Source organism: Aaosphaeria arxii, assembly GCF_010015735.1.
Source record: "Aaosphaeria arxii CBS 175.79 unplaced genomic scaffold BU24scaffold_1, whole genome shotgun sequence".
NCBI classification, from domain to species: Eukaryota; Fungi; Ascomycota; class Dothideomycetes; order Pleosporales; genus Aaosphaeria; species Aaosphaeria arxii.
In genome coordinates this window covers 3770671-3784978 of record NW_022983474.1, presented here as the reverse complement: position 1 = coordinate 3784978, position 14308 = coordinate 3770671, and the positions used below count along the sequence as shown (strand labels likewise).

The 14308-nt window shown below is 50.7% G+C and overlaps 3 protein-coding genes across 3 annotated transcripts; all 3 read left to right on the top strand.

The window, feature by feature from the left end:
• Positions 1–396: 396 nt before the first annotated feature.
• Positions 397–5567, top strand: BU24DRAFT_457677 (uncharacterized protein; the record flags this gene model as incomplete). Its single annotated transcript, XM_033531559.1, has 7 exons — positions 397–907; positions 959–2385; positions 2434–2732; positions 2782–3950; positions 4005–4246; positions 4297–4601; positions 4649–5567. The coding sequence occupies 7 exons, from the start codon at positions 397–399 to the stop codon at positions 5565–5567; spliced, it is 4872 nt and encodes a 1623-aa protein (XP_033390063.1).
• A 1413-nt stretch (positions 5568–6980) lies between these two features.
• BU24DRAFT_457676 (ankyrin repeat protein) lies at positions 6981–12623 on the top strand (the record flags this gene model as incomplete). The annotated part of the gene is made up of 8 exons (XM_033531558.1): positions 6981–8136; positions 8184–8340; positions 8390–8567; positions 8625–9974; positions 10057–11274; positions 11337–11595; positions 11643–11763; positions 11816–12623. The coding sequence occupies 8 exons, from the start codon at positions 6981–6983 to the stop codon at positions 12621–12623; spliced, it is 5247 nt and encodes a 1748-aa protein (XP_033390062.1).
• Positions 12624–13671: 1048 nt separating this feature from the next.
• On the top strand, positions 13672–14283 carry BU24DRAFT_457675 (uncharacterized protein; the record flags this gene model as incomplete). The annotated part of the gene is made up of 1 exon (XM_033531557.1): positions 13672–14283. The coding sequence occupies one exon, from the start codon at positions 13672–13674 to the stop codon at positions 14281–14283; it is 612 nt and encodes a 203-aa protein (XP_033390061.1).
• Positions 14284–14308: the final 25 nt, after the last annotated feature.

The following is a 14308-nucleotide window of genomic DNA, read 5'->3' as shown; positions in this document are numbered from 1 at the left end:
ATCCGCAACCTTAACCTTAACCTCACTCTCCTCCTCCTTCCCCTACATTCGCCCTCGACCTCGCCCTCGACCTCGACCATCCTCTTCCACCCACCTCATTCTCGACTACCGCTGACACTGCCGCTGCAATTCCACCTAACCACCCGCTCGCCTCGCCTTATCACCACCACCCGTTCATCGTCGGCATCACTACAACCATCACCATATTGATCCAATCCTGCGACCATACCCACTCCCACGCGACCGGATATCACCTCCCAGATTCTCTTCGCAACCAAAAGCGAGCGCCCAACCACGAGCATTCGAGCCCACACTCTCTTACCCGACACCCATACATACACCCACCCACCTCTCGCTTTTGATTCTCCTTCCGACCATGAATCCGCTCTCTGTGCGATGACTTCTCGTCCTTCACAAGGGATTCCGGAATCTCTACAGCATCGTGGGAGTGGTGCGCCCCCATGGCCCCAGGCCCGGCGACAGCCTACAAAGCCTGTCAATACACAGAGTGCATCCAACCAGGAGGCCGCCGAATCGTCTCTTGACGATCAACGTCGGCCCGCGGATGAATCGGCGACTAGAAGTCAGCCGGTGGTGGGCAATGCAAAGGCAAAAGCTCCCACGCTCGAAGGCATTCATACGGCCTCGCACAATCCCAGACCCTTACCCAAGGGCCGGCCTCAGATCTTCTTCAGCAATGTCCCAAATCCCTCCCCTGATGTCGCCGCGAATTCGCCTTACGCGCTCCCCATCACCAATTTGCCGGTACCGCCTAGGCCTGGAAGGCCCGCCGATAACGCAACCCAGCGCCGCATCATACCCGGAGGTTCAGGCGTGAAAGACGAGGCCGCAACCAAGGCTCCGGTTAACGACGTGCCCGCTTCCGCCGTCGTGTTTCCGGAAGGAAGTACGTTGCATGACACCTCCCCACAAATTGCTGCTAACCTTTCTGCCATAGAAACAGTCGATCTTTTCCCCTGGACGGGCAACAATCCTGAAGATATCCTGAACGATGGATTGGTCAAATCCGGGATCAGCAACAAGCCCCAGATCATGAACGAGACAAATACCGCCAGGCCGTCATTATGGACCAATCTGAAAAGCAAATCGGGAATTCCAACCCTCTCGCAACTATTCGTTGCCGTCCTCGAAAAACGACAAGCCTGTGGCCGCCTTACGACACCAAACACTTTCAAGCCGCCACCGCGACTAACCCTCCGGGATTCGACGAGAGAGTCGTGGCTACATGATCTCGCAAACCCAGCCATACAACTCCGAAGACTGAGCCGGACCATCCCTCACGGTATCACCGGCAAGGTCTTACTCGAGCAATGTCTCAACAAGCGTGTACCTGTGTCACGTGCTGCCTGGCTCATCAAATGCGTTGGCATAAATGAGATGCGTTCTCACAAGCGGAAGGGACAGGCTGGTACGATGACTTGGGTGAGAGGCTGGACTAGTTCCGTGGAACAATTCCTTGACGGCACGATCGCTGCGATAGGGCAGGCCGACTGGAAACCGAGGATTAAATATGCTATGGAATTGACGACTCAACTGTACAAGGACCACCTTCTTGAAAACGAGCATTACATCGATTGGATCTTGAAAAATCTCGAGACGTGCCCTCCGGAACGATTGTTTCTATGGCTTCTACTCGCCACAACATACTGGCCAGATTTGACCGGTCCACGTCGGCGAGGTAAACGATTAGCAGTTTCGCTACTCGCCTACGCCGAGAAACTCTATCAGCTGGAAGAGGACGGTCCCACAGCACCCGTCCTTCGGCTCCTCGAGAAGATTATCACCAGGCTCCTCGCTACCAGCCCCTCGTCATTAATGGTGCCGAAGACATGGTCCCGCCATGCAACCATTCTTCGTAAGCTTGCACAGCGGCACCCCCACCCTCAAATGAATCGCGTCATAGAGCAGCTCGACTTCAGAACTTCTCGTCTTTCTTCGTCACCCCAGCTAAGCAGCTCCACGACCCATAATTCGAATCGGCAAATGGTGGCTCTTCTGGATGCTGTCGATTATACATCGAAAATACCCATCGACCAGCTTGCTGGCGACTGCATGGAGATTATAACTGATGCACGTTGTCTCATATCTCTGTGTCTCCAGTGGGCCTCGTCCCTCTACCGAGATGGATTGCACCGTGTTTATCTAGCGACTCGTTTGATACGGAAATGGGGCCATCTTGGAGTTGATATTGACGAGACCATCCTGGCATTTTTCCAGTCCGCCGCTCCACACGTTGGTTGCGAGCTGCACAACGTGTTCAAAATCATAGCCGAATTGGTTCGATCGAAGTCATTCTCCGTTGGGAAATACCTCCAATGGCTCATTGCAACGGGCGCACTCAACCAAAACCACGCTTCATCATCGGTAAGCCTTATTCATGACGTAGAGGGAGTCATCACTGAATTTCCTCAGCCCATGGCATGGCCCCTTCGACTCACAACTGAAATTCCCTTGACTGGCCTTACGGAACAGGTGCGCAATTTACGGAATACGCTGTTACGCGGCACGCCTCATGCGACAGAAGCCGAAGAGCAGAGTCTGGACGATGCGGAAGAGATTATCAGACAGCATTTGCCTAACCTATATCGCCAAATCATGGTAGACACTCCCACGCGCGAGCTGGATCTAAGTGGATTCAGCGCGACAGTCAGGCTCGAGATCGCTACCCTTCTACGCCACCGAGTCTCAGCGAACATGGAGATCTGTCATCGGTATGTTTTGAATATATAAGCTCTCAATTCTCTTTCTAATCGTATGCAGAATCCCCACCAAGGACCCCCACGTCGAGGAGGTGGGCTCGGTGTCCTACATCACATCGCACGAATTCCTCATTGTCAGAATGTGCCTTGAGAGTGTTGGTGACTTGGCTATGCTCGCAGACATCGTTGGAATTGTCTCCACCACACTAGACGGCGTCATCCTTGCTTCCGCTGCCGACACGCTCCACTACAACCAAGAAGCCTTCAGTGCAATAGGTGCATTCGAGCCGTTGTTCCTCAAGATTGCAATGAGATATGCAGCGATCCGAACCATACGATTCCCCGAGAAAGAACTGCTCACCAGCTTAACGGACCTTGCCCGCGCTGCTGGGGCGGACGCCCAACTCAAGCAAATGTTGGCATATGATATGAATCGGCTTGAACAAAAGAACTCAATGGCAGCTTGCTCTCCGGTGTCTGATACTATGACTGAAGCACTTCACAGCACGGGCTGGGACACCAATGAAGAGATAGACCGAATTCTTGCCAGTGGCACAAGCATGGATCAGCAAACAATGGCCCGGCTTTTTGGCAAAATGGTCATGAGCCTAGAGGAGCAAGCCAAGAAAGCCTCCCCCCCTTCCAGCAATTACTTCGTCTGGTTTCAGCGACTACGCGCTTTCGACGACGGCACTTTCCGCCGAATATTGGCCGAGTGGGTGAAGTCTCTGGTCCTCGGTCGACAAACTAGAGTGCTCCATGCCGCTATCCCAGTCCTGGTTGCCGCTGGCTGCCTGAGTCTTGCTCAGTTCCTAGAAATATCGCGAAAATGCCTTGCCAGATTGAAAATGCAAGATATGCACGCAACTTCACAGGCGTGCGTAGATGTTTGTGAGATGCTACTGCCCACAGATACACTGAACCCGTCCTGTCCGCCGCTAGACGGTTACAAATTCCGGCTCGAGCAACGTAAATTCATTCGAGACCCCAACGGACGCATTCTGGAGTTCGTCGCGGAGATGCTAGAGGTTGCCTCGCTTGCACCAGGGCATGAGATTATGAATGTTTTGACGAGCAACCGACTCCTTGCAGTCTTGAGACATTATGTATTAAAGAGCTCAACAATGCTCTGTACTACGCTGGGTATTGGAACGAAGGCTTCCACGGTCCCGTTGGCTTCTACTTTAAAGGCGATGCTAGATGCACTCGTCGACCCCTCCAAACAATTAGGTATGTGTGGATATGGCGATCCTGCCCCTGGAACAAGCCTCTCACTATTCGCAGAACTTTCAACGAAGAGCATGCGCGACCAAATATCTACTATTGTAGACACGACTACTTTCCTCTCTCTCCCTTTCTCCCAACTTGCGATCAAGCAATTCGTCTCCATGAATGTACCATCGGCCGACCCTTCGGCCGACACACCATCGACAGCACTGCTTGAAGCCGTGAAGACGGCGGTTGACAGGGATGAGACGATCTGGTGTGATCTCGTCAGTGGCCTTGATTCAGATCTTATGAATAAGGTACCGTGAACTTCGTAATCCATATGAGACCCGTGACTAATGTTTGTTAGATCCGTGAGCATGCAGAACGCGAACTTCTAAGCGCCTCTGCCTTTCTGATCAACTCGGCAGCATCTCCTCCCGATAGGGCTCATGCTAGCGACGAGGCCTTCATCAGGAAGTACCTCAAGGTAATTGACTACACAGTCCCGGAGACCAAACGTGAAACAGAAGTGCCTATCTTTGCGAACCTAGTTGAACGGTTCAGAGGCATTGGGGAAGCTTTGAACAAGGGCATCGAAACAAAGGGTACCGAAACAAAGCCTGTCCCTGAGAATGGAGCCGTCGCCTCTCGAATCCCGCTTTACGGCATATGGTCAGTGATATTTGCCTCCGCTGCTGTGCGTAGTACTAATTCTGTAGGCTCAATGCTCTCTTGCGTCTTGCAATCGTTCACGGACCGATTCGGTTGACACAAGCGCCCCATCAACACCAAGCGGCACTGTTATGGAGTCTACGACTACTCTTCACCAATCCTCTGCTGATGACAGTTCCATCTATCACTGATCAAATCTTTGACGTCACTGCTCTACTCTCTGACTACGTCACGGACGACGTCCGTAACCATCTCATCAAACTAGATACGATGAAGTCCACTAACGACCCCCGATGCACTTTCGTTTTTGGAACCATGCCACATCCTGACGCATGGCTCGCGGCTGCCAGGCCTGTTGCGTCAATTCCTCAAGCGAACTCCTCGATGCAAACCCAACCAAAGCAGGTAGCGCAGCAGCAACAGTCGAACCCATCGACTCCGAGCTCAGGCGCGGGTGTCATGCAACGATCACTCAGCCAGCAGCAACAGCAGCAACAGCAGCAGCAGCCGCAGCAACAACAACAACAGCCAAAACAGCAGCAGCAGCCACATCAGCAACAGCAACAGCCGATGCAGGCACCCTCGCAAAACCAGACTCGCACGAATCCACAATACCCCCAACAAGCGCAACAGAACAAGATGCTCTCTCAATTCCAACGCATGGCTAGTATGCAAGGTGGACAACATTCGCAACTGCAACAGATGCAGCAAATGCAACAAATGCAGGCACTTGCACAGCAGCGGAGCATGCAACCTTCTCCGGTCCAGTTGCAGAGACAGCCAGCCTCTGCGCCACAACCAGTTCCTTCTTTCAGTCGGCCAACCTCGACTAGATTTGAAAAGAAGGAGATGAAGCAGGTGCCATTCGCCTTGAAGAGGTGGGAGATGTTGCCTGAGAGCGGTGGAAATCCGGCAGGAAACGAGACTGCCATCAGTATGACTCTTTTCGGGGCAAGGAGGGTTTAGTCGAGTATCTTCCCTCTTAGCCATTCCTATTTCTCCTTCGCCATGTGTGATTCGCAAATTATCTCCGCCACTGCGCAGCTGGGAATCCATGGACATTTCTCGACATATTTTTCTTTATTTCCTTGCATCATTATACTTAGCGTTTCAGCGGCGGCGTTATCCTTATTGTAATATTTCATCGGCATCACATTGTATATCCTCATGTCACACGCTCAGGATGGGACTTATCATGAATGACTTGAGAGCTCGGCGTTGAATTGTGTTGCTGGGCATATTCGTGGCATGGTTGCGGGTTCTTCATATATTTCGGTATATAGGGTACGGATAGATTGAAGGCTTGATATGGCTGCATGACGAAACCTTGCATTTGGGTGTATGAGTAACCTTTCAGGAACACTGGGGGTCTTGAGATGATTGTTGCGGTTGGGTTGTGCATCCTCTTGAGACAGACAGTCATAGCTCTAGAGGAGGGTGTGTGTGTGTATGTGTATGCGTACGTGTGTGTACGTAGTTGAGCGCTGTTCCATGTGGAATATCATCCATGGATAGGTGATGATTGGCAGCAGGACGGACACTGGGACACTCCGCATCGTGATCTTGAGAGTAGGGCGCCATCATCATTAGAAGACACTATGGTATCTGTTTCGGTCCCTGTTGCCAATTGCCTACTCCCTCGTGCTCTGCCCTAGCTAGAACATCTACTCTCTGTACGTTACAGTAACGTCAGATCATTCGCCTTGAATCCATTGCACATTTCTTCTGATCACCGATGAGCTACGTCTACACAGTACATTCACATCTCATTTCATTGGGACCGGCCATTGGATAGGTACCTAGGTAGGTAGTCATGGCAGTCAAGACTAACAGCACCCCCTCCCCCCTGAGAGTAAAGGCGGTGGGCGGTGCCGCAGTGGGGGATGATGGATCAACTTTGGTGGGCCGAAAATGGATTAGCGCATCTATGCTGCCTTATGATCCCAGCCTTGTGGAACGACGAGCCAGGCACAGGCAGGAACTCCCCCAAGCGTCCCAGGCAGCATCGACTTTGGTCCACTCAGCACTCAGCACTGATAGATAGATCCTCATGCACGCGAGAGCTGGGCTGGCCATGTCTTAGGTCTTTCCCCGTCTCATTTTGCAGCTATAAAGTATTCCCATCTTTCGACTTCCGACTCTCGACTTCCCTCTTGTCTTTCTCTCTCGTGCATGCTGTGCCTCACGTCCATCTCTAGGTCCTTCAGCCGCGCCAAATCGTCTGTTTGGAGCAGCCACCTTTTAGCTAGTACTACCTCTTTCACTCTCCACTGCACGTCGTCCTTTCCTAATTCAAAATCATTTCGTCTCAACCATTCTCGCCCCGATCTCTCTCAATCCGTTTCTCTCTCTGCTTCTTCAATTGCCTCTCAAATCGCCATGTCGACGCCATCCTCGCTCCCGAACGTGCCTGTTAAGCACGCCGATTTCATTACTCACGTTGCCTCTAACCCCGATACATCCTTGGCCGAGCTACTCGAGCCTTACAAACAGTATGATGCCAAGTTGCGAGAAGTATTCGCCCAAGAACCGACACACCCCGCATTGGATGACCCCTACCTCAACATCGTGCCCGTGTTCAATGGCAAAGAGGAGCACGTCAAAGTGAGGGCCCGGAACCTCGATTCAGAATCTGATGAAGAGAAGGAGCGATATGTCATGGCCCTCAAACAATCAGCAAGGCTCCCCAACGGCTCCAACGCAATCGTGCAGAATCTCAAGGAATTCCAGCAGAACTTCTCCCTGTTTTGCGAATCCTCACTCGTGGACATGGACTGGAGCAATGTTGTGGCGGCCGGCTCGTCAGTAGTGACCTGCATGCTCCCTGTTCCTGAGAAATATAAGGCGTCAAAGAGGGCATTGCGCCAGTACTACCATGAAACCATCGCCCCGGCATCGGATATCGATCTGTTCATCTATGGTCTCAGCGAAGAGGCTGCCACCAACAAGATCATTGAGATTGAGCAGCGTATCAAAGACAGCATCCTTGTAGAGACCACCACAATCCGCACTAAGAACGCCATCACGATTGCAAGCCAATATCCTACCAGACACATCCAGATTGTTTTGAGAATATACAAGTCTGTCGCCGAAATCTTGACTGGTTTCGATGTCGATTGCTCCTGTGCGGCATACGATGGAAAGCAAGTGTATGCCGCGCCTCGTGCGTTAACCGCGTACATGTCCCAGGTCAATACTATTGATCTTACGCGCCGATCGCCTTCTTATGAGAACCGGCTCTCCAAGTATTCTCATCGTGGCTTCGAAGTCTACTGGCCTTTGCTGGAGCGTTCGAGAGTTGATCCTACAATCTTTGAGAGGAACTTCGGAAGGACTGTGGGATTAGCCAGACTGCTGGTCCTCGAACGACTGCCCAGCAAGTCTGAACGCGAGTCCTACATGGACGAGAGACGCGAGGAGCGTGGAAGACCTGCGATCAATCGGGGCTGGGACCGCTCTACGGGCGACAACATCAAAGACCGCTACGAAGATGAGGTTGCCGAATGGGTTGATCAAGAAGACGTTAGCGATTATCGTATGTGGAGAAGTTCCAAGAAGAATGGACACATGCTAACTCGTCAGATACCTTTACCATCCCATATGGCCCAAAATACCACGCCAAGAAAATTGAAAAGCTTCTCTACACCAAAGACTTGTTGCTGAATGCAGAATGGAATAAGAAAGGCGACCGCGAGGTTAATCTGCATAGACACCCCGCTTTCTTTGGCTTCGCAGAAGAGTAAGCAAGTTCCGTTGGGATGTGACAAGTAGTGCTGACAATGATATAGCGTGATTCACGACTGCTGTGGATTTTGTCCTGAACCAACCACACCAGAGGAGCATGATGTTGCCGAAGAAGAGGCTAAGATATACGTGTCTGGAAAGATCTCTTTCATCAAAGACGACCCAGGCAGGCAGGCAATCGGATCTTTCCACCCAATCACCGATGATGATTGGACCGAGATGGTAATAATGAGCCTGTTCGATTCTCACCTATACAGTGTATGCTAACATAGCCTTTAGGCATATGTTGGCAATACCGCTCGCCTTTGCCAGGCCATTATTGATCAGGATCTGGAGCATGTTCAGGACTGGCTCGCTCAGGAAGGCGCAGATCCCAACACTCGGGACTACACTGGAAGGACCCCACTTCATCTTGCCGTCAACTCTTCGAGCCCTGCCATTGTGAAGGCTCTCATCGATGCTGGTGCTCGACTGGTGGCCCGTCTTGCTGATGGACGTACGGCTCTACATCTCGCAGCTGCACGTGGCAATGCCGAAATGATCAGCATGATCATGCGCAAGAGCGAGGAGAACGAAGAGGAAGAATCAAAGAAAGAAGAAGTACGGAAGCAAGCGCGCATTGCTGCTCGTGAGGAGAAAAGGGAGTCGAAAGAGGACGTGAATGGCCAGCGGAAGAATGACTCCGACGGCGAAGACATTGAAATGGTTGAAGACGACGAAGGAGACGACTCTGATGTTGAGATGCGTTCTGCTACAACCGGCTCGTTCGTCGACCTGAAGGAAAAGGAAAAGGGCAGCGACGAGAAGAAGAACGAAAACATGGTCCTTGACGACGATGAGGATGAGCCAGACGTATATGACGTCAATGTGTTGTCCTGGGATTGGAAGGCATCACCATTACATCTTGCCATTTTGGGTGGCCATAGCGCTGCGGTGAAAGAGCTAGTCCAAAACTTCGGTGCTGATGTGCTTCTACCGATCAAACTCTACCACAGCTATGACAAGTCCCCTCGCGCTGCAATATTGACTCTTGTTCTTGTGCTTGATCTACCCTTGGAGCAAGCTAAAGAGATGGCCAAAACACTGCTTGAGATCGGAGCATCATCAGCGCAAGCCGATATGAATCAAACGACAGCTTTCCACTACATCGCCACCATTCAGCCGGACCTTATCGAAACGATCTTCAGCATTGATGAGCCGGCAGCAAAGCGAGCATTGAACCATCTTGCTGTACATGGATCAGAATGGTCTCCAAACACAGAGAGCCCTTTGATGAGTGCCATCAAACAGGGGAATGCGTTGGCAGCACTAAAATTGCTAGAAGCTGGAGCTCAACCCGGCATAGAGTTCAAGACTTGGCTCAAGTCTGTGGAGAGAAAGTTCGAGGGCATTAAGAATAATGACACCAAGGATAACCGCGAAAAGTTTGAAAAACAGGTCCAGCAGCCGGTGTTCAGTGCAGTCGAGTCAGAACTGCCCGACATTGTTCTTCAACTTCTATTCCGCGGCATCGATCCAAACACTATCACGAAAGAGACCCAGGAGATCCTTAGAGATGATTGGTACGCTCGATACAATATTCCACAGACACTTCTTGACGTTGTGCGGAAGAAAATTCAAGATCTAAAGGTATAGTTTTGCCATCACACCCGCCATTCCAGGTGTATGATTTGATTGCTTTCTTGGTCAACACTAATCATGTATGACACAGGCATGGAAGGACGACGAGCCTCCTAAGGAGCCAACATACAACGTTAAGGAAGGCCACAACTACCTAGAGTTTTTCGAGCCAGGAACCTACAGGGGATTTATTGGCAAAATTCAGCTGGAGGCTGCGCAAGAAGAAGACAGAATCTCGAAGGAAAGCTATGAGAAACGCCTAGCGGTCTACAGAGATCGCGAAGGCGTCACTGAAAAGAAGGAGGCAATTGAGCGACTCACGTCAGACTTTGAAAAAGTTGAGAAGCATCTACTGGAAGCAGGTGCGAAGACATTCGATGAGCTTTATCCCGACAAGGTCAAAAAGAAGGAAGACAAGGACGACAATAGCTCCTTTGATTATGAGCGCCGCACATTCCCTTGGGACATATCGATATACTTCAAAGGCCACGATCACGACGACGAGGACACGCAAGGTTACGAAGAATTGTTCCAGGCAGCTTGGGAAGGAAATCTTGAAAAGATTAAATCCCTCACTTTGACGCCTTGGGGCCCTAATGGCGACAGGAAACCTCTGAAGATGGCTATAACCGACCGTGACGACTTCTCGCCATTTAGCCTTGCTATTCTCCAAGGTCACTTAGACGTTGCCAAAGCCATTCTGGAAATCTGCTTTGTTCAGTATGATCCAGAGACAGAAGAAGAAAAGGCCGTGTACCGCATGGGACGACGTGCTGATGAAGTCGATAGTGACGAGGAAGATTCAGATGAAGATATGAGTGACGTGCCAGTGGATCGTGAGATCATTGATGAAAAGTTCACCGTGGAAGACATCGGAGAGGTTTCAACGCAGGTGAAATCGAAAACAAGCCCACTCGAGTATCTGAATTGGTCATTCCCCGCATGGGATTACGCCAAGTCCTGCACTCCAGCGAGGAAATTCGTGTATGGAACCGAGAACGAAATCATCGATGGCTCGGGCTCAGAGCAGTTGATCGACTGGGCCCTAATCACCAATGACTTTCAACTGTACAATTTTCTGATGGACACCCTCAAAGAATGGACGAAGCGTTTAGACGATAAAGAAGAGGATGCCTCCACGATTCCAGCCTTTTCTGAGTCTGACTTTATCCGGGCGATCCAATATGGCAGAACCGACATGCTTGCTGAAATGATAAAGCAAACTGGCGCTGGTATGGAGCTTGCATCGCTTGTGAAGAAGAGTGGTGTTGAATTCAAAGAAAGGCCAAAGTTTTATCAAGGTCTTAGTGTAAGTCCCCTAGGATTGAACATGTTTGCAACTAGACTTATTAATTTGTTCTATCTGCGTAGGTTCATGGATCAAAGCGAGAAGATTGGGTCAGTGCTGCTCGTGGTATCTCTGAAAGACCAGTTTCGGACACCAGTGCTCCTCTTCTGCAAGCAGCTCACCAAGGAAGCCTGGCTAGCGTAGAATGGTTTTCCAGTGCCACGCCTGCAAGACTGTATATGGAGTTCGCCGAGACGTATAAGGATCACAAGCTCATCAAGCATCTCAATACAACTGCTGGAGGGTTTGAGAAGGTGCTTCATAAGTGGTTGGATGCTCGCAGTAAGTCTTAAGTTGTTATTCATTGGTCTGAAAGCTAATTTGGCAAGATGATCTCCAACTGCATTGTGCGGTCATTGCTCCCGAGAGTGCGGAGGTTTCGAAGCTTATCAAACATTTGATTAAGACCCTGCCTGAGTTGCTAGAACTGAAGTCTCGCAGTGGTTACACGTAAGTCCTGTCGCTTCGTAATATCAAGGTTCGCATGCTGATATCTCTCGAGTCCTCTTTCGGTCGCTTTCTCAGAAATGCATTACGAGGCGGCAAAAATCCTGATCGACGCAGGTGCGGATCAAACGACTCGGGATCGTGACGGGGACAACATTCTGCACCTACTGCTCGGTAACAGCTTCCACGGTGATGAGGCGCCAGAGAACCTTCAGAAGTTCTTAGATCTCATCGACAAACGCCTTGTGGCCTCTCTTCTCACGGAGCGCTCTGCTAAAGGCTCGTCACAGACGCCTCTGGCGTGGTGGTTATCTCACGGTTGGAATAAGCGTGACGATATCTTGAGGAAGATTCTGGACTTTGCTTTGCCAACCAATAATGAACATCTCGAGTTATTGGACGGATCCGGTGAGACTCCCCTCCATTGGGCTGTGAACCGCCGAGAGGAAGTCCTACTCAAGACCATGCTGGAATACCGCCCTGATCTTCTCTTCCGCGAGAATTCTGTTGGAAGAACACCTTACGAGGTAGCCGAGGACGCATACATTGCTCGATGTGTTGATGGAACGCCTGAAGTGATCACGCCGTTTTCGCCAACCATACTGACGGAGCAGCCTCTGGAGCATTTCCGCAATCAGAACAAACAAACCAGCCGTAGGGATAAAGATGATAGGGAGCGCATATGGAGTATCTGCAAAGAGGCAACGATAGGTAGTCCAAGCAAGAGGAGGCTGGTCAGTTTGCTTGATGCGAATGAAGTTGCCAAACGATTGGCAAATAGAAAGACCGATCGCTCTACCAGCGAGGACGGTGACAATGCGTCGGATTCTGGAAAGAGAGATGAGGTGGATCAATGGATATGAAGAACTGTAAGGGGGTGTATGTTAACTACCTAGGTAGGTAGTCTTTCGTTACCGCGGTAGGTGGGTACCGGTTGTCAGTTGTGGATCACTCGTACATCAGCGATTTCAGAGATATGTACTCCGTATAGAGTCAGATTGAAGGAAGAGACCGCAACACCTACAGGCTCTGATAATACACTTGCTCTTCACACCGCCATTTCCCCTCCACTGTGTGCTATACTGTTGAGCCGACTGCCCTCCGTATGCGGTAATCTGTCTGGTGGAGTGAGGTCGTACAATCCTCATCCTTCGATTGGTTCTCTTGTATTCAACTTGGTATCTGCTCGACCCATATTGATTGAATCTGGTACGGAAACAAGGTCATGATTGAGGATATACACCCCTCACACAGGCAGACATCCTTTTCGACTTCCCACTCCCTTGCAGATACTATCAAACTCTTCCTTGTTGCGCCTGGTGCAGCTTGAACTTCACTTGCGATTGTCCTGGCCTGCTATTCGCGATCCACCTGACCCAAGTGGGCACGACAATAGGAAAGCATCACTGGTCTCGTTGCAATAGAGTCTCTGCCTTATGACCTCTCCAAGGCGACCTAAAATCAACAATCGTCTATTGTCCTATTCTTTTGATCATGATGTTGTGACAATCGGGGCGAGGGAGGTGAGGTGGGGGTGGGGAAGGCGTAGCTCAACCCAGATCTCAAGGTATATCACCATCCGACTTGAGAGGTGCCTCTTATCTTTTCCTTTTTCCCTATACAAATTCCACTGTCTTTTACTTTCTTTACCCAGACTCGTGGTGGCATATCTCTACATCAGATTTGCTAGTACAACTCCAACCACCAACCTCAACTCCCCAAACGACAGAGGCTGGGGTGCGTTCAGGCTTTGGCGAGTGTGAAATCGCACGACAGAGTGGCGATCTCCATACGCCCCTCTTCAAGGAAGGCCCTGCGGCTTTCACGCAAGGATTTTTCGACCATCTGTTTGCTTTCAACCATGAAGCTGGGAATGATTTGTACGATTACAATGGGGACTGCAGTGAAACAATGCCAACCTCCCAGCAACTCGGCGGTCCCGCCACTTTCGGGTACTCAGACCACCCCGATTCTTCATGCAGACTGCCCGCTTCATGCCTCGACGACAGCTCACATCTTGCAATCAACACCAGCTTACCCCTTCAAAATACAGGAGGAGGCCCTCCTCAACCATATAATGATCTTGTAGCCGCTTCGTCATCTGGAGACGAACAGCCCTTACGTTTTTCATTCCAAAACGACCTTGTGCTTCCAAACTCATACCAGTTCGCTTCGAGTGCACCAGAAAACTCAATCTATCCCTCAACTCAGCCTCATCTTCTAAACCAATCCGCTGGTGATCATATCAGCGATCTTTCGGCCGCACCAATGTTCCTTTCATCGATGCAGTCGTCGTTGCGTAGACTGGCACCTGCCCCTCCAAAACCAACCAACGCTATGAGCCTCTCCGATGGTTCAATTCTGGTGGGAAACTGCCCTCAGCCTTCGCCTGTGTCGGTCGACCATCAGACTAGAGGAAAAGTTTCTCTAGGAGGCATCCCTATCCGCAGCAAGCCTATTGAGCATAGCCCAATAGTGGGTGGCTTCACTCTTCAAGGAAGACCCACTGCGGGTATCGTTTAAGGCCGGTACCCTCCTTACAGTGGGA